This window comes from Podarcis melisellensis, assembly GCF_964234715.1.
Source record: "Podarcis melisellensis genome assembly, chromosome: 16".
Classification (NCBI taxonomy): Eukaryota; Metazoa; Chordata; class Lepidosauria; order Squamata; family Lacertidae; genus Podarcis; species Podarcis melisellensis.
In genome coordinates this window covers 38,680,183-38,699,283 of record NC_138533.1, presented here as the reverse complement: position 1 = coordinate 38,699,283, position 19,101 = coordinate 38,680,183, and the positions used below count along the sequence as shown (strand labels likewise).

General features: G+C 45.0%; 1 protein-coding gene and 2 long non-coding RNA genes across 4 annotated transcripts in view; 2 read left to right on the top strand and 1 right to left on the bottom strand.

The window, feature by feature from the left end:
• The window catches only part of IFT81 (intraflagellar transport 81), a 48,297-nt gene extending 35,375 nt beyond the window's left edge, over positions 1-12,922 (top strand). For both annotated transcript variants that reach the window (XM_081892794.1, XM_081892795.1), the window contains exons 13-19: positions 1,714-1,842; positions 2,148-2,237; positions 4,703-4,789; positions 5,097-5,168; positions 5,266-5,351; positions 9,898-9,943; positions 11,545-12,922. In XM_081892794.1, the coding sequence (XP_081748920.1) occupies positions 1,714-1,842; positions 2,148-2,237; positions 4,703-4,789; positions 5,097-5,168; positions 5,266-5,351; positions 9,898-9,943; positions 11,545-11,727 (693 nt within the window). In that variant the 3' untranslated portion in view covers positions 11,728-12,922. The remainder of the gene's footprint in view (positions 1-1,713; positions 1,843-2,147; positions 2,238-4,702; positions 4,790-5,096; positions 5,169-5,265; positions 5,352-9,897; positions 9,944-11,544) is intronic.
• Positions 5,359-7,227, top strand: LOC309359305. Its single transcript, XR_014163807.1, has 2 exons — positions 5,359-6,878; positions 6,922-7,227. It is a non-coding gene; the product is annotated as an uncharacterized lncRNA (long non-coding RNA).
• Positions 6,518-19,101, bottom strand: part of LOC309359302 — a 43,805-nt gene continuing 31,221 nt past the window's right edge. Inside the window, exon 3 of the long non-coding RNA XR_014163803.1 lies at positions 6,518-7,219. This is a non-coding gene — a long non-coding RNA (uncharacterized lncRNA). The remainder of the gene's footprint in view (positions 7,220-19,101) is intronic.

The window sequence follows — 19,101 nt, the reverse complement described above, 5'->3', positions numbered from 1 at the left end:
AAAGGGGGAGAGGGAGGGAGCACCCACACATTTGTTTGAGATATGTGTTTTCGTGATCAGATTGACATTTACACTTGTGTTGTAAACAATGTTAAGTGAAGCCTTTGGTTTAGGTTCAGTATTTTAGCATTGGCTTTGAGACAGTTCTAATGACATGTGCTAGACTTTATTGTATGTTAAAAGAAGCTATGTATGTGGTATCTCAGTTCTAGCATGTTGTTATTCAAAAGCTGAAATTTTGCCTTGCTTTTAAAAAAATGAAGTGGCTTCCCCATGCACATTGACCTGGTGTACATGTAGCGCTAAGCTTTGGGAACCCACACATTCCCTCTTTTGCCCTAAGCCGCAGTTTGGTTTAGTTTTAGACACAAACTGGGCCCCTGAAGTCAGTGAAGATACAATCATTGCAGGGACGCTCAGTGCCCAATGCCCTTCTCCCAGCCCACTTCCATGGCTTCAAGGGTTCCTTCTGGCACTTGCTTTGCTAGAAAATTGCTTTGGTGTAGAGATGGGCCTTTTTCCTAAAGCTACTCATATTTATATCCATTAAAAGAGAAGCTGTGGCAAAATATGGAAACCCATGTAACCAAGTGTGTATTTTGTTTTCTTCTCTGCTCAGTAAAACATTTTATTTCTTCTGAAACAAAGCAGAACAGGCTGCAAGAGAGGCTGTAAGATGATAATAAGTGTTGTCCCCCATTTCTTGATCAAACATTATTAATCTGTGTGTGGAAGACATGGCTTAGTAAATAAATAACAACCGCACACTCAGAATTATTTCATCTTCCACAAATTAAAGTAATGGATGATTGCAAATGAACCTGGTTCTTTAGAAGCTCCTCTAGGCGATTTGTGCAAAGATGCCCTTTAAGGAGAGATGTCTTCCCACAGCAGCTGACCTGTTCTTAGTGATTTTCATATAGTTTAGTTCAGGGATAGTCAACCTCTTTATACCCACCGCCCACTAATGCATCTTTCTTGATGGTAAAATTTCCTTACCGCCAGCCGGGGCTCGATGGAAGGAGGATTCCGCTTGTGCCGTAGAACCCCCAACCGCCCACCTAGAATCCTGAAATACCCATTAGTGGGTGGTAGGGACCAGGTTGACAACCCCTGATTCAGTTAATCAAAAAACAAACTAGGCAGTCTGTCAGGTGGTGGTGGTGGTGGTGGTTGCTCATGAGTAACCAGGCAGGACTCCGACCTGTCTTTTACAGGTTTTATTGTGCAAACTATTTACAGTGCAGATACACAAAGTTCATGTCCATCTTAGTCACTTGCAGAATCTGGGAGTCGCCCTTCTCCCCTTACATAAGAACTTAGGCACCCCAAGCCTCCGCCTCCCCTCCTTGTGTCTTACCCCTCTGCGCAAGGTGGGTGACGGAAGTGGCGTGCGTCCCTCCTGGCCAGCCTGGCCAGGTGAGGCACTGGGGCTCGCTCTCTGCAGCATCCTCAAGCCCTTTCCCCTCTTCTCCACTGGACGGGTGGCTTTCCCCACCGCTGGAAGAGGAACTGCTCCTCAGGATTTTTGGAGGCTCTCTGTATCCCAACGGCCCTCCGCCTCCCTCCCCAGTTCCGATGGCAGTCCCCTGACACAGTCTTTAACTTTTCATAGGGCTTTCTTACTATTTATTGGTTGCAATTCAGAATCTGTTTGCTTGTCTGCTGTCAGAACGTATACTCAGAAATGTCTTTCTTTTTCTATGTTAACAGCAAGCAATTGAAGACAAGAAGGGTATCTCTGGATACAGCTATACACAGGAGGAGCTAGAGAGAGTGTCAGCCGTGAAGAGCGAAATGGATGAAATGAAGGGTCGGACTCTGGATAACATGTCTGAAATGGTGATTTTACTCCCCTGTATTTAAAGGCTCTCTTGGAAGGAAGGGCGTTGTTTGTTTGAATCTTACCACCACCCTGCCTGCAAGATCTACTTTGGGAGACCAGCATGGCTGTGGGTATACTGGTGTGCCAAAACTGTTTGTGCTGGGTATATGGCCAGTCTCCATTTATCAGTCTCTTAGTTGATCTTTCCCTCTCCATTTGTCTTTCTAATCTTCCTTTGCCGTCCCACCCCCCCATGTTTCCAGCTTTCTTGCTATGCTGTTAATAACATACTCATGTGATGCGTTTCCCTCCCATAAAACAGGTGAAAAAACTGAATACTATGGTGGCTGATAAGAAGTCAAGCCTTGCTCCAATTATCAAAGATTTAAGGCAGTTGCGACAGAAGTGTCAGGTGAGTAGAGGAGACTTGAATTTGTTTGTTTTTTGTTTTTGTTTGTTTGAACAAATGGTTTGGGCTGATTACAGTGCGACTCGATTTCTCCCAACGCCTCTCCTGCAGTTCTGCCTGTATGGCAGTAAGAGGCTCAGCGCCTCCCCCTAAGTAATGCTCCACACGATCTGTGGCTAGATGCCTCTATCGTATAGGCCAAAATGTACATTTGGGGAAGGTGATCAGCTGCATCTGGTGTTTTCAGCTACAGTGGTACCTTGGGATGCGAACGGGATCCGTTCCGGAGCCCCGTTTGCATCCTGAATAGAACGTAAGACGCAACTGCGCCTTTGCATGTGTGCAAGTCGCGTTTTGCCGCTTCCACGCATGCGCGTGACATCATTTTGAGCATCTGCACATGCGCAAGCAGCGAAACCCAGAAGTAACGCGCTCCGTTACTTCCGGGTTGCCGCGGAGCGCAACCCAAAAGCGCTCAACCTGAAGCACATTCAACCCGAGGTATGACTGTATTTTAAAGAGTTTCTTCAAGTGTAAACCTCATTGGAAGAAATAATAGTTGAGTGAATGTTAGTATTTACTTTTTAAAAAACCTATATTCCACTCCTACATTGGACTCCCAGGGATGCACCATTTAGTATGTTCATCATGTGCTTGTTTGCTGGGTCTGTTAGTGTTTTTCTCAAACTCAAGGCAGCGTCTATGTGTCAGATACAAACCTGTGTGGCTTTAAGACATTGCTAAATTCAAGACAGGGTTGGAATGGGGAGCGCTGCTGTGAAGCTCTGGCTGAGATGAGGAAAACTGGTGCCCTAAGGAGCCTGAGATGGTCAGAGAAGACAGCTATTGAATATTTATCCAGAGGACCTGTGTAAAGTTTTGGTGCAATGGTTAACTTGTTAGCTGTCTGATGAGCGAACTATATGACAGGAGCTGCCCTGTTCCCGTGGCCTGGGCCCTGCGAGAAGCTGTGCTCCTGGATCTGATGGGGGGCAGAAAGAGAGCTTCGGGGGGGGGGGGAGCAAGGCAGGTAGAACTGCCACTGACAGTGGGAAGGAGCTGCTGCTCTCTTGAAAGCCAACCTGAGAGTGTTTTTTGCTAAAGGGCAAAGGATAAAATGCCTTAAATAAGGGTGAAACCTCCATGTTCCGATGCATCGTACTCATCTGCCAGCCAGAGGAAGGGGGTGATGGTCACCTTCAGGTCATTCACATGAGCAGAACATTAGGGCATGTTGAATTTTCCAACTTTCAAATTCCAAAAATGAGGGGTGCTAAAATGTTGTAACATGACATGGGAATTTGAAATGTATTTTGGATAAATTAATATAATTTAGTTTTTCTTGGTAAGAAAAATAAGTGTCAAAGTGCATAGAAATCATTATAAATGATTGCCAAGTACTTGCAGTTATGTTATATGTTAATGTTTTTGCTATTATTTATTGTTGTTGTTATTTAGCATTATCTGACATTTTCAGAAGGTAAAATTAAATTCTTTGGTTTTCCAAAAGTAATTTATGTACTTCTTCATCAAATGTAGACTTACCAAGCTAAATATTGACCAATCACAAAAATAATAGCAGACCCAAAACCTTAAAAAATATAAGGTGCCTCACTGAAAAAAATTGCAAAAGTTAGATTTCACCTCTTAAAATGACGCCCCCTAGCAGAACACTCAGGTGGTCTGATGTAACCCAGCGAGATACTTCTTATATTTATTACAGTGGGCCTAAGGTAGGAGAAATTCCTAGTGTCCTGCACCCTCATTTGAAATACGCTCCCCTCACCTTAGTTATTCTATTACGTGGGTGAAGGCAAGCTTTGATTTTAAGCACGATTTGTAGAATACACCAGCCTTTCCCAGCCTGGGGCTCTGGGGCTGTTTTGGACTCTAAATCCCATCAGCGTCAGCGATGGGGGCCCAGGCTAGGGAAGGCTGGCCTACACCAGGTCTGCTTGCTACTTCACCAGTATAGTATGCCCTGCCATACTTTCTATCACAAGCTGGGTTGTAGTTTACCTTTCACTAGGGTGCTCTGTTGCTAGTGATGCCGATTATCTCATGGCATAAGTGAATATCTGTACAAACTGTTTGTACAGGAACACAATCCTTTGACAATCTCGCGAGCTTAATTTTAATGCAGCCGAGTCAAAATCTAGGCTATGGAATGAACAAGTGGGAAACCTAATCCACCAAAGCATTAGCGACGCTGGGTAGTGATACATGTTTTTAAAGTTGGGGGGAGGGGGGAGCTTGCAAGTTACGTGGTGGTTTACCCTATTTGATCTATCGGTCCGCGAAGCTGGTGGCTTCCCCATGAGTGGTGTGCCCCGATGCCTTTTCCGTTTATGTAAGGGCCTCCGTGTGCCAAGAGCTGAGGTTAGGCAGCAGGACTGACAAGAACATGATCTCCCCAGGTGCCACATGCTGATAGAATTCATGTGCCCTTCTACCTTTCCCCCCGCCAGGAATTGACCCAAGAATGCGGAGAGAAAAAAACCCAGTATGACAGCTGTGCAGCAGGCCTGGAGAGCAACCGTTCTGCACTGGAGCAGGTAGGAAGGCAGGCAGGACAGAGCTGCCCTTCCATATCTCATCAGCTTGGTTTTACATGCGCTCAGGCTTACCCCACTTGGCCCACGCAGGCATTCTGCCAGGGGCAGACATGTGGCAAAACGGTTGGCTGCATCCACCCCTGGACCAGTTAAACTTAACAGCAATTATTTTGCTTGCTTTGGCTGAAGAGGAAGTAATTAAATCATCAGTGACTGTTGACAACAGGCGCTCTTTCCTTGAAAATGGTCCTGATGTTGCAGGCTTTTTGTCATCATACATGTTAAAAATGTGCGCTTCCTGTTTTAGGAGGTGAAGGCCCTTCATGAAGAGTGTATTCAGGAGGAAAGCCGCTATCATCACATCAACTGCATGAAAAAGGTTGGTCTGAAAAAGGTTATTTTGTAGTCATTCAGTCAGATGATGCTGCTTCCATGGGAAGGGCAGTTGGTATCTAAATTCAGGTGTTTCTTCTTAGATCCTAGAAGTCAGCCTTCGGCGCGCCAAAGACGAGATGAAGCTGTATGTTTCTTCAGATATGCAGGAAAGAAGAAAGGCAATCAGGTATTTACTCATTTTCTTACATTTATATCCTGCCTTCCTTCTACCTGGAACCCGAGGCATCACACACATGCTCCCCAGGAACATCCCAAGTACTGGTCAGTCCCAGACATGCTTAGCTGCAGCAAGAGGTTGGGCTCACTAGTGCCTTAAGACCATTCCCTGGAAACCAAGCCTGATGAGGAATGGTTGAGGGAGCTGGGTATGCTTAGCCTGGTAAAGAGGAGACTGAGAGGAGAGAGGAGAGCCATCTTCAAATACCTCAAAGGCTGTCACAGCGGCGCTAGCTTGCCCCCACGGCTGTGGGCGCCTGGGGCCGCTAAGTCAGCACACCCACTGGCGCATGCACACTACATCAGCTACATTGGAGTGCGGACATCACTCATGCACATAGTGGCAGCCTTATGACGTTGTGCACACATGCTCCCACAGCATGCACACGGCCCCCGCCACACTTTGTGGGTGCCCTGCCCCCCCCATTTAAAATGTTGTGGGGGCTAGGGCACTTAGGGCCCCAGGGGGTTGACGTGCCTGGGCTGCCACATGGAAGAGGGAACAAGCTTGTTTTCTGCTGCTCCAGAGGGCAGGACCCGAACCAATGGATTCCAGTGGCAAGAAAGGTTATTAAGACTCAACAAGAGGAAGAACTTTCAGACAGCAAGAGCTGTTCAACAGGGAAATGGAGTCCTTTGGGAGGTGGTGGACTCCCCTTCCTTGGAGGTTTTTAAGCAGTGGTTGGGTGGCCATCTATCACAGATGCTTTAGCCGAGATGCTGCATTGTAGAGGGTTGGACTAGATGACCCTTGGTTCCTCTTCCAACTATACAATTCTATGATTCTATGATACACTTGGGACTGTGATTTAATTCCAAACAATTTTTCAGAAATGGAGGTGTAATTAGTCTTGAACTAGAAGAAACTGACCATGTTAAGTTTTTGTGGAATTCTCTGTTCCCTCTGCTTAACAGTCTCTGCAGTGACACTTGTTTGCTGTGGCTCCATTTAGGATTCTCTCCATAGGAAAACAGGACTGCAGAGAGAGAGAGAGAGAGAGAGAGAGAGAGAGAGAGAGAGAGAAAGAGAGAGAGAGAGAGAGAGAGAGAGAGAGAGAGAGAGAGAGAGAGAGAGAGAGAGAGCTCATTGAAGAACAAAATACTTTTTATGTCGCCTGTTGATCTCATGAGTCTCCATTTATGGTGGTTAAATCGAGGAGCAGCCAGGAACAGATGACAAACCCCTTTGCAAATATATGGAGAGATGTAATCCGTGTCAGTGGAGGAAAGAAGCTGAATGCTGAGCAAAGAAATAGTAGGAATAGTAAAGCAAAAGTGGAAATGAGAGGACAGTTGCAGTGGAAATTAGTGGATGAACACTGAGAGTGTTACTCTGCTCAGTGGGTTTTGTTCTCAGTCTGTTTGCTGTAACCTACTCAGACCTTGGTGTGCTATAGTGGCTACTTCACAAACTTTGTAAGTACTGTATTTAGAATGCCAAGCTTATTGGGGCCACTGTGGTTTGCCTGGTATCTAGGTGCTTACAGTGGTTAATGCAGAGAAGGAAGAGCATGTCAGAGGCTGGGTGTCCAGTGCTCATCCCATCCAGTCCTAAGAGGCCACAGAGTTTATGCTGTTCAGTCTTCTTCCTGCCCAAGTCACTCACTTGTCTGTTCCCCATGCTGCAGACAGGGGCAGTTCTGGGAGCAGCAAGAGCTATGAAGAGGCACATCAGGATGCCCATCTGTCATGGGGGGGGGGTGTTCGTTTTCCAGGTGTCTTCTGGGTCTGCCTCCTGCACTTTTGCTTTTTTATTGCACAGTAAAATACAGGGTGCTTCTGGGTGAGTTACTCTTCTGAATGTCCATTTGCTACTCCCTGTGGAGGGGGGGAAAAACAGAAGAGTGCAAATTATCTTGGAAATAAGCAGAGGCTTTGATAGGCAGAAATTCAATAAGTGCAGGATGGAAAGAGAAGGCAGATTTCTAGAAATCCTTTCAGGGCTGAATGTCTCTTCTTGCGAGCACTGGAATGTAAACTGAGCTCAAACAACCCATAAGCAGAACCTCAGTTTACTAATGAACCAAAAATGCCCTAATTCTGATCCCCATCCTCTGTTCCATGGAGTCAGTACCGAGGAATGTGAAAAGTTAATTTTGTTCTCTAAAAATAGTTTTAACTTTCAAAATTAAGTTGCATTCTTTCCAGGCATCATTATAAATAGCAAAAAAAACAACCAACCCCCCCCCCCCCCGACATTCAGAAGTTTAGTTTTCTGTTGTCTGTTTTTTCTCCTTCCAAGTCTTGGGACTAAAGAGCAATTGGTGAACCTAAAGTGATGGGGAAGGATGTCAATAGATGTGCATTCTCTTGGGGGCAGTTGAGGTCGTCTTGGCCCTGGCACAAATTACAGCAGCTGCATGCAGGTTATGAGAAAGATGGATATCCCGGGCTGCAAGAGTAAACCTGTTCCAGGCGCAAATCCCATTTCCCCATAGGACATTCAATATATGGGTGGGAATGTGTAAATGGCTGGCACAGGCCCTGGAGACAAGAGCAAGTTCCCAGTAGTCTTGGCTGGGGTAGGGGGAGCAAAGGAGGAATCCTATCCTGCCTTCCCCAGTGGAAAGCTACAACACCCGCCTGAGAGGATTTATCGTTCTTAAGATTCCCAGCTGGAAGAATTTTCTGTCCCAGGCTTCCAGTCCTTGGATCAGCCCCCTTTTAGTCAACTGTTAAACTGTCATTTTGCTCAGATGACAGAGCCAAGAGTTGCAATGATTTCAGTGAAGTCAAAGGATCATTCTAGGCTGCTGAAGTAGGAGGGTTCAAGTTTATTGTTTTTCTATCATCTAGTGAATTCCTTTGGGGTTTTCAGCTTACCTTGATGACTCACAGATTTATAGAAGCTTAGATGTGTGAAACCAGTGTCCTTCAGCGCATAGTCTCTAGGCTTTACATGCAGGACACTCATCTCCAAATCCCCCTTGGCCATATAGCTCTCTGCCAGGCTTCGGAAAAATCATTCCTAGTCAGTGTAATCTACCTTATAAGATGGTGACAAATGGAATATAATAGGTTTTTATCACTTTCCTAGACCCTTGAAATAAGACAAGATATACAACAAATACGTGTTTTAACAGTAAATAATAATAATAATAATAATAATAATAATAATAATAATAATAATAATAATGAATCATCTACTCAAGAGTCCACTGGAATTGTGAATAAATAGCCTCAGACCCTCACCTGCAACTTGGGTATACAGTGGTGCCTCGCAAGACGAAATTAATCCGTTCTGTGAGGCTCTTCGTATAGCGGTTTTTTCGTCTTGCGAAGCAAGCCCATTGACAGCTTAGCGGATTAGCACTATTAGCGGTTTAGCGGCTTTTAGCGATCAGCTGTTAAGCGGCTTATCAGCGGATCAGCTGATAAGCAGCTTAGCGGCTTAGGAAAAGGGGGGGAGGGGGGAACCCACAGGAACTCGCAAGACATTTTCGTCTTGCGAAGCAAGCCCATAAAGAAATTCGTTTTGCGAAGCGCCTCCAAAACGGAAAACCCTTTCGTCTAGCGGGTTTTCCGTCTTGCGAGGCGTTCGTCTTGTGGGGCACCACTGTAATGATATGGAGCTGCCTTACAGGGCTCTTGTAAATTTGACTGGCACACATAGTAAGTACTACTTTGAACACTCTAAAAGTGCTGAGGTGTATGGGGTGCTAAGGGCGGGAAAGTACCTCTGGTGGGGGACACATCATGCTCCTTCTGCGGCAGTTTGTCCGCCATTGGTCCCCACCCTGCATTCAGCTCTCACCTGTGGCTCCTAGAAACTGTCAGCATACGACAGTAGCCACAGTTCCAGGAAATGACTTCAACTGGCCAGCAGAACCAGGTAAGGGGAACCAATGGCTCTCAATCCTTCAGTGAGTCAGGAACTTCCCCTGCATGTGAAGACAGGCTCTGGCAGATTCAGTGGATGAGGCCAATAGTGGGTCTAACAGCTAGAAGGCAGTTTATGCACGTGCTGTAGAGGGAAATGAGGGGCAGATGGGGCTCAACAACATGGGAAGGTAGCTCATCTAGGAGAAGGAAAACTCTGATCCTAGACTTCCGCTGGGTTGGAGCTATACACAACTGTGAGAAAGGCTTTGAGAGTAAACTCTAAGGAAAAATCCATACCTGCTGACTTGCGGGACATCTTTGGAAGGAGAAAGGGTTAAGGAGTAAACCCTACACAAATCTGGAGTGGAGTCCCTAAAACAGTTGGATGGTGCCTTCCAGCAACTCCTGCAGCCAAGCTGGTGCTGAACATATTGCTCTGCTTTCCTTTGGACCACATCAGTGGAGCCAAGAGTGGGAGTCTTGTTGCCTAGCAGCCCAGGACCTCCATACATGCTGCCCAGGCTTGCTCCCCAGAGAGGAGCAGTCACGAGTTACCGGTCTCTGCAGCCACAGCAGGTGCCGTGATTCTCCAGCATTTTGACTTCACATCCGCAGGTTCTTTGTAAATAATGTGTGTGTGTGTATGTATGTGTTTATTTTATCTTCTTCTTTAGGGAACAATACACCCGGATGATCACGGAACAAGAAAACCTTGGAAAGGTAATAATAGGTTATTATTTTAAAAATATTCCCTTTCAGTTTTAGAAATGCTACATTTCATGCCTGTCATTAGTTTATTCTGGTCCTTATGCACAGCCTCCCAAAAACCATTCTGTTGCAGCTGGGAGAAATTGGCTTCTCAAAATAAAATAGGGAAACAGTTCTGAAGTCGGTTTCCTATAGATAATGCTTAAGCTGCTTGACTATCTTTTACAAACAGCACATTCCCCAGGAACCCCGGGGATAAGATATTGTAATGCAGGCGACACTTTGCTAGATCAAATTTGAAGTGGTATATACAGAAACTGGCTGAAGATGATACATTTCCCAGCTGTTGTCCTTGGTGTTTTTATAGAAAGTAACTGAAGTGCTTTTGAGATAGCTGCGTTGACTAAGACCCTTGCTGAGTTCTGTACATTTTTAATCGTCTTCTGTAAAGTTCAGAATTGCACAAATAATTCCTTTTTCTTAACTTCTTTCTTTAACGTTTCCCTTATAAATTCAGTTATGCAAGTGTTATACTTTTAAGGACAGAATTCCTTGTAAAGATTAATTTCATTTTTTCTTTATGTTCTAGAGTTAGTCTGGTGTGGTGGTGAGAGGGTCAGACTAGGACATGGGAGGCTTTAAAACCCAACTCAGCCATGAAGCTCACTAGGATGACCAGTCACTGTCTTTCAGCCTAACCTCTACCTTACAGGGTTGTTGTGGGGATTAAATGGGAGGGGACCATGTGTGCCACCTGGAACTCCTTGGAGAAAAAGGTGGAGTATAAATTAGGTTCTTGTTGTTGTCGTTATTATTCATTCCAGATTACAAAGCAGACTACAGAACAGTGACTAATATGTGTGTAGTCCTGATAACAGTTTATTTTCAATTGCCTTTTAACCCTGTTTTAGATCTTCTTTGCAGAATTGTCATCAAAAATTGTCTTCTATTATTTCAACATACACAAAGCACACACAAAAAACATACATAAAACACTTAATCTATGTGTTTTTTTAGTGCTAAGCATGGAGCTCAGATTTAGGGGACAGGCTGTAGCTCACAGGTTGAGCACTCTGCATATGCATGCTGAGTTCTGCCCCAACAGTGGCTGCCCCAGTCAATTCAGGACCTTTAATGCCACGCAGACAAAGTAGCAGCAATTGAATTATTATTATTAATATCCCACCCATCTGGCTGGGTTTCCCCAGCTTCTCTGGACAGCTTACAGCATATATGAAAACATAATAAAGCATCAAACATTAAAAACTTCCCTAAACAGGGCTGCCTTCAAATGTCTTCTAAAAGTTGTGTAGTTGTTTATTTCCTTGACATCTGAAGGGAGGGTGTTCCACAAGGAGGGTGCCACTACTGAGAAGGCCCTCTGCCTGATTCTCTGTAACTTCAGTTCTCGCAGTGAGTGAACCACCAGAAAGCCCTCGAAGGAGGACCTCAGTGTCCGGGGCTGAACAATGGGGAGATGCTCCTTTGGGTGTACTGGGTCGAGGCCAGGATCTCTCGTTCAGAGAAATAAATGTTTGTGCCCCACTGTGAGGTAACTGTTGTAACTCTGAAACATTTCTTGGCATGATTTTGACTGTTCTTTTGAGTAACAGAAACTGCGAGAGAAGCAGAAGAGTGTGCGGGAAAGCCACGGTCCAAATCTGAAGCAAGTGAAAATGTGGCGAGATTTCCAGCTGCTCATGGAGTGCAAGAAGGAATGTTTCCTCAAGCAGCAAAACCAAGCATCCATTGGCCAGGTCATTCAGGAAGGAGGAGAGGACCGGCTGGTCTTGTGAATCCCAGCCATACTGAGCATCAGTTCTGTTGTGAAAATTGGTCTAGTTCTACAACTGTTTTTACAAAAATTAGATTTCTGGTTGCTGTTCTTCAGGGGCTCAGCTGCTGTTCAGCTACAACGGCTGTTTGGAAAAGTCCCAGCCTAAATAGAATGGCAGTGGTTTCCCAGTTTGACTGGGAGCCTTTTCAACCACTCCTTGTATTAAAGAGAGAAAATAACTCTCATTCTACAGGTACTGCAGATGCAAAGTTGCTCTATCACTTGGAGGCCAGTTTAAGCAGTGGGACGGGCTCCATGTTCAGTTACTGCATGGAAATGGGCTTATGGGCAAAGGTCTAGTGCATGTGTTGAGCTGAAAGCTGCCTGTTTTCACAGAGAAACCAAGATAAATGATACTCCCTCCCCAGGCCCAAAAAGTTCTGCAGCTTCTACAGCCAAGCAGCAGGATATACTGTGACACAGAGCCAAACTGGCATGCAAGAAGTCCACTCACCCCACTTAGTCATGCCCAAACCTGGCATATTGCTTCCTCGTGGTACTGGGGAAAGGATGCTCATGTATCTTCCAAGGGCAGAGCAAGGCTTAAATTCTCAGCACGTTTCTTAAAATGCATTTTTTGCATCAAAATATGTGCAGGCCTATACTTTCATCAGGTGTCATCTTTAAATGGCCACTCCCCCTGGAGAGCTGCGGTGGAGTATAGAAGCAACAGGCAAAGTATGCTTTGGGGAAGCAAAGTGTGGCCAGCTGATAGAAGAGCCTCTGATACCTGCCATTGGACTTCTCATGAGTCTGCCTGGCTCCCTTGAGATAAGCAAAGGGTGTGTAAAGAAAATTTACTAGTTGTACTAAAACTAGTAAATTTAGTCCTTGGACTAAAACTGAGGTGCAGGAACTTCCAGAAGTTTCCTTGCTTCCCTTAGGCCTTTGACCTATAGTCATTTAGAAACATATGAAAAGGAGTTATTCTAACCTTTTCTAGCTTTGTTAGAACAATGGCATTTTAACCTTCGCTGTAGCTTACTGCTCTCTGCCTAATTTTTCCTGGTAGATATTAAATTAATGTTTTTCATTAATGTAGCCACAGAGACAATAAAGTCTAACATTCACATTGTTATTCTTCTGTACGCTTGTTCAGTTCCCCATTGTCCATACTTAATAAAGAATAGGAGTTTATTGGTTGTCAGGCTCCACTTCACCTCTCAGAGTTACTCTTTTGAGAAGTCAAAAGGCTTTGCTTTCTGACTCGGGGCCAAATGCTGTCAGCATCTGACCCTTCTGCGTCAGATATGGAACAGGTGATCTTAAAAGAAACCATACACAGAGTCCAAGACCTTGCTGCTCTATTGTCTTACTCTTTAACAAGAAATGGTGTGACAAAGTTAAGTGCTGATTTGAATTGGGAGCTATAAACCATCGCCACCTCCACCAGTGAGAAAACATGCGTTACTGAATGAAAAACTAGAGAGCCATAGAAAGAGCAGGCTCTGAAGAGTGTACATGAGTTATGGACCTGTTTTCAACCACCTGTTTGTTGCATTTATGCTTTACATTTTTAGATAAATCTCCCCCCACTCTTACACTTATACACCTAAAAATTGTGATATCTGGGTTGGTCTCATCTCTGCTAGGTACTGTGGTTGTGCTCCACTTCCTCGACTCCAGCCTTCCCTACTCTCAAATGAAAATTGCAGTCTGCAACATGTGGTTTTGTGTGGGCAAATGTGACAAACTTGTACAGTTCTTAAATGTATAAAATATATGTCAGAAATTATTTGAAAACTTTCATTTCCATATGATGCAGATGTAATGCAAATATGCTTAATTTGAATAGTTTTTCTGAAAAAGAATTTGGTATTTGCAGGACCAAAAAGTGATTTTTAACCCTGAAGACTGAGTGATAGTCATTGGTACACTCATGTCTGCAAAATCCTGGTATTCCTTCTTCATTATTCTTTGTGCTGGTGGAACCAACAGTAAAGTGTCTGAGTTTTCAAAGGAAGGATCAGTCAGCCGGTTTCTGAAACTTAGGTCTCTGGGGGAGATAAATTAAGCAGGGTGTAATTTAAAGCACAGTTGGAGGAGAGGAAAGGGTTAGCATGCTTCTAAGTGTGAGAAAATGTATTTGGTGGGAGGAGAGAAATGTAAATAGCCAGTGCCCAAGGCAATCTCAGTGGAAATAGAGCTGCAAAGTAGCTCTGATTCTGCCTCTGAGGTATTTTTGAGGCCTAAATAGCAGCTTGATAGGACTTGGGAGGTTCACCGCCATTTGAAAATCCACCCCGGAGCCCTTAAATCATATTTATTACCCACTAAATCATTTAGCCATCCTACGACACAGCCTGTGGCCACAGCAGTGAGCACTTTTGAAATCTCAGGCCAGTGGTTAGAAATAAGACTGAAATTCCCTTTCTGGCTTCTCATGTCAACAGCAGAGAGATTCGAGGAAGATTTGGGTTGTAATTTGCTTTCCCCCCCCCCCTCTATCTGCAGAAAGTAGTCAGATTGTAACACCTGTTGACATTATGCAGAAAAGTTAAGAATGCCAGTTGCTGGAATCCCTCTTGCCCTGTTTGTGGGCTCCCCCTGGGGCATCTGCTTGGCCCTTGAGGAATGTAGCTCAGGAGCATCCTTGTAATCTGCTTAATATACCTAGTGTAACGGCCAACATCACCAAAGAGGATGTGTCCAGTTTAAGAAAATAATACCTTTGTCATGAACTCTCCAGGTAGCCTGGCACACTCATCTTCAGCTTCTTCCCCCTCACCTTCAGCATATTCTGGTTCTGGTTCGCCAGAAGTGGCTTAGTCATGCTGGCCACATGACCCAGAAGCTATACGCCGGCTCCCTCGGCCAGTTAAGTGAGATGAGCACCGCAACCCCAGACTTGGCCAAGACTGGACCTAATGATCAGGGGTCCCTTTACCTTTACCTTTACAGGAGGGACGAGTGCTCCTATGATTGGGCCCTGCTTGTGGGCATCTGTTTGGCCTCTGTGGGAGCAGGATGCCGGACTCTTCTGTATATTTTTAAGCTTCCATTGCATCTGCTTGTGTAAGGCTCACAATTGTTTGTTCTGCAAAAAAGACCTCTGCTCCCCAGGAGGGGGGCAGTCTAAAATTGAAAGTGGGAAAGAAGAGTAGCAAAGTTAAAATGGGTGTGAATGCAGTTCTAGTCAAGCTTGGCTACAGTTGGAGGTAAGGATTTAAGGAGTTGAAGCCAGAGGTCTCTCAGAAAAGGTAGGTTTTGAGGCAGGAGTTAAAGGGAAGGGACAGCAGGAGATTTGATAGGAGATGGAGTCAGTGTCCATGGAACCACCTCTAAACCAGACAGCCCCAAAGTGACAGCACATCTCAAACACATGCATTTGTGATCATCTTTCCTCAACATACTCTGCAAACTGAAGTGCACCTATAACTGTTAGAGCATCTGTATGCTTCCAGCAGGTTAGCATACAAGCTTTGCAAAAGCCCTACTGAAATGAACAAGGGCACTCCCTTGACTGAAGCTTATGATTCATTTAAGGTTTAGAGGAGCAAACCAGAGAGTAGAGTCTCGATCAATTTCTGGACTTAAAGAACATACAGGAAAAATCTCAAAATGTTTTACTGATGCTTATTGGAATGGTGTCTGTGGCACAGTTTCTTTTGCCCTAATGCAAAGAGAAATATATAGAGAGAGAGAGGCAGAGAGAGGAGGTTTTGCAGTAGCAGCACTTTTTGGATTGCACCCCAAAACGCACCATGCTGCTTTCTCAGAGGTCCATTGTCCCTGCTGCGTCATTCCTGTTGCCCTCCAGAAGGGCAAACTGATTACGCACTTCAGCAGCATCAGAAATGACTTTCTCAGCTGAAGCAGAAAATTATAATTATCCAAAGAAAAGAAAAACTGGAGGAAGGGATAAAGTGGCTATCTTTAGCTTCTGTGCAAGTGGACAGTCAATAATGTGACTTTAATGGTTTTTGTTCAGTGACTATTTTTTCCAACCTGTTAGAGATTTGATAGGCGTTCATGGGAGGAGAGTGGGAGAATTCTGACAGCTCCTTCAGCTTATCGCTTTTCCTATTAGCATTAATACTCTAACCAGCTAATACATGAGATTACACACGGCTTGGAAAATCACCTGCTTCTTACTGGTGACGTTCCAAAGAACATGTAAGAAACAATTTAGTGTCTGTTAAATGTACATTTTGAATATCCTGAACCCCTGGGAGCCTGCTCATATGTGACCACATATCCAGGAATAGCTCACTTCTGCATTAATTTGTTTATACACTGAGGGGGTTAAAAAGAAATTGCAGTGAGCCATCCCGCAATAAGTGCAGGGACATTTAGATGTAATAATGTCTTTAACTGAGTCTGAAGTCCAATTTAAACATGGCAGCAGACAAGCCTAGAAAGATTACCTGCTTGGGGTCCCAGGTACCTTGTGCCACATCCAAACCAGGCCTCCATCTGCCGAGTGCAGATAGTTAGCAAGCCAGCACAGCATCTGCCCAGACACAAACCCCTGGCGTGTTAGTTCTGCAGGTGAGGCAACTGGGCTTAGACATAATACTTCGCACGTGGGACTCTGCAAGGGCACATTATTTAGGGAAGTTTTTAATGTTTGATGTTTTATCATGTTTTTAATATTCTGTTGGGAGCCGCTCAGAGTGGGGGAGGCCCGGCCACATGGGTGGGGTGTAAGTAATAAATTATTGATATTTATGAATACCCCAGCATGCCCTCACCTTTAAATCAAGCCTCTATCTCAAGAGGGGATAGTCCTAGATCTGTCATGGATGCTTTAGCTGAGATTCCTGCCTGGCAACGGCTATTAGCCATGATAGCTAAATGCAACCTCCATATTCAAGTACTGTCTGCCCACTATTGGAAACAATACTGGGCTACATTGGCTCTTCTGATCAAGCAGGTCTCTCCTACGTTCCATTATATTCTTACTGTGAATTTCAGGTGCTGAGGTCAGTCGGCCGCCTCCTCCCTGCTTTGCATGAGCATTTCCAGAGTCATCTGGCTGGCCATTGTTTGGATGGAATGCTGGACAGGGTGGTTTAAAGTGCCAGACCTTTTTCAGCTGACATAGCAAGGCAGTTCTTCTTTGGCGATCACTCGTAGCCGAGTAAGATTGTCTTCCAAAAACACGGTTTTAACAATGAGTCTGTAAGTGACTGGGGAGGCCAATTCTGGATCCACACGTCCTTCCACAGTGGGGAAATTTGTTCCCGGGCGGGAGTTGATCACAGTGAGGGTTTGTCAAGCGTGCCTTCCTCCTAGCACATTTCTCCCTTGTGTCCTGAGTTTGAGTGTCTTTGAAGCCCATGACACCTTTGGTAAAGGCTGTTCTCCAACTGGAGCGCTCGCAGGCCAGTGTATCCCAGTTGGCAGTGTTTATACTACATTTTTAAAGATTTGCCTTGAGACAGTCTTTAAATCTCTTTTGTTGATCACCAACATTACGCTTTCCATTTTTAAGTTCGGAATAGAGTAGTTATTATGTACAGTTGTTATGTACCTATGAAATAATAAACCATAAAACCATGTAAGATAAAGGTAAAGGTACCCCTGCCCATACGGGCCAGTCTTGCCAGACTCTAGGGTTGTGCGCTCATCTCACTCTAGAGGCCGGGAGCCAGCGCTGTCCGCAGACACTTCCGGGTCACGTGGCCAGCGTGACAAGCTGCATCTGGCAAGCCAGCGCAGCACACGGAACGCCGTTTACCTTCCCGCTGGTAAGCAGTCCATATTTATCTACTTGCACTTAAGAGTGCTTTCGAACTGCTAGGTTGGCAGGCGCTGGGACTGAACGACGGGAGCGCACCCTGCCGCAGGGATTCGAACCGCCGACCATGCGATCGGCAAGTCCTAGGCACTGAGGTTTTACCCACAGCGCCACCCGCGTCCCACTAAACCATGTACTTTATGCAAATAATATCTACAGATTGTGCATAAACTATTCACTTCATTATGCTGATTTGAATTGGTTAAAGTGCTTAGTTCACATGTTGCAGTTTTCAAATCCCCTTTTTCTGTTATAAGATATGCCTTAAGTCATTTAGTGACAGGTAATCTAAGACTACAAATGTGCTCAGTGAGAGAATCATTTTACTTGAATAAAACATTTTTGGACATTTCTTGGCAGTTTCAAATAAGCAAAAGATATTTGACTGTTGACTGCCATACGAGGCTGGAAAATAAACATTCGGCACCCAAACTGCAGTGTTCAGACAGGCCTAGAGCATGAGCATAACTCGCCCTGCATCACTGTGCTTCATTATGAAAAGCCTTCGGCTACATGAGCTTGCAACTATTATGGTATTTTCTTGCATCAGTTGTGAGGGAAAGCCTTCAAAGTGCCCAACAGTTTGGGATAAAGGTAAAGGTACCCCTGCCCATACGGGCCAGTCGTGTTGTGTGCCCATCTCACTTAAGAGGCCGGGGGCCAGCGCTGTCCGGAGACACTTCCGGGTCACGTGGCCAGCGTGACGAAGCTGCTCTGGCGAGCCAGCACCAGTGCAGCACACGGAAATGCCGTTTACCTCCCCGCTAGAAAGCGGTACCTATTTATCTACTTGCACTTAGGCGTGCTTTCGAACTGCTAGGTGGGCAGGAGCTGGGACCGAAAGACGGGAGCTCACCCTGCTGCAGGGATTCGAACCGCCGACCATGCGATCGGCAAGTCCTAGGCACTGAGGTTTTACCCACAGCGCCACCTGCGTCCCGTTTGGGATAAAACTTGGGTTCAAAAATTCCCACACAGCATGATGAATTCAACAGGGTGAGCTTATTTTTCATTGATTTCATTTCAGAATTTATAAACCAACCTACAGAGAATACCCAAGCAGTCTACAAAAAACATTAATCTAATACAGATCATAAAACAGTACTGATACCTAAAAACCAACAAGAATTTCGGGCTGATGGGAGCAGAGCCACAGTCTCCCTCTCCCTGATATAGGTGCTTTATACACAAGTAAAAAAAACACCTTGCATCTCTCCCTCTAGCAAAGTGGCAGCTAGGGCAGCACATTTTGGCAGAGGTGTCAAAAGTTATTGATAGGTTGCCTTGAGTTAATCCTTATCTCCCAGCCCAACCAACCTTGTAGGATAGTTTTGAGGTGGAATTGGGCCCATCCCATGTACATTGCCCTGAGCTCCTGAAGGAAGCAGTGGGATACAGATGTAAGTGGAAATCAGGAAACTCCCTTCCTTATTAAATTTGTATACCGCCCTTCATCCAAAGATCACAGGGCGGGTCACAACATTAAAAACACCAAATTTACTCTTAGGCTTTGACAAACAAATATTTGTAGATTAAACTTGCTAGGGCAATTTCTATAACCTTTGCCAGAATTAGCACCTTTCCAACAGA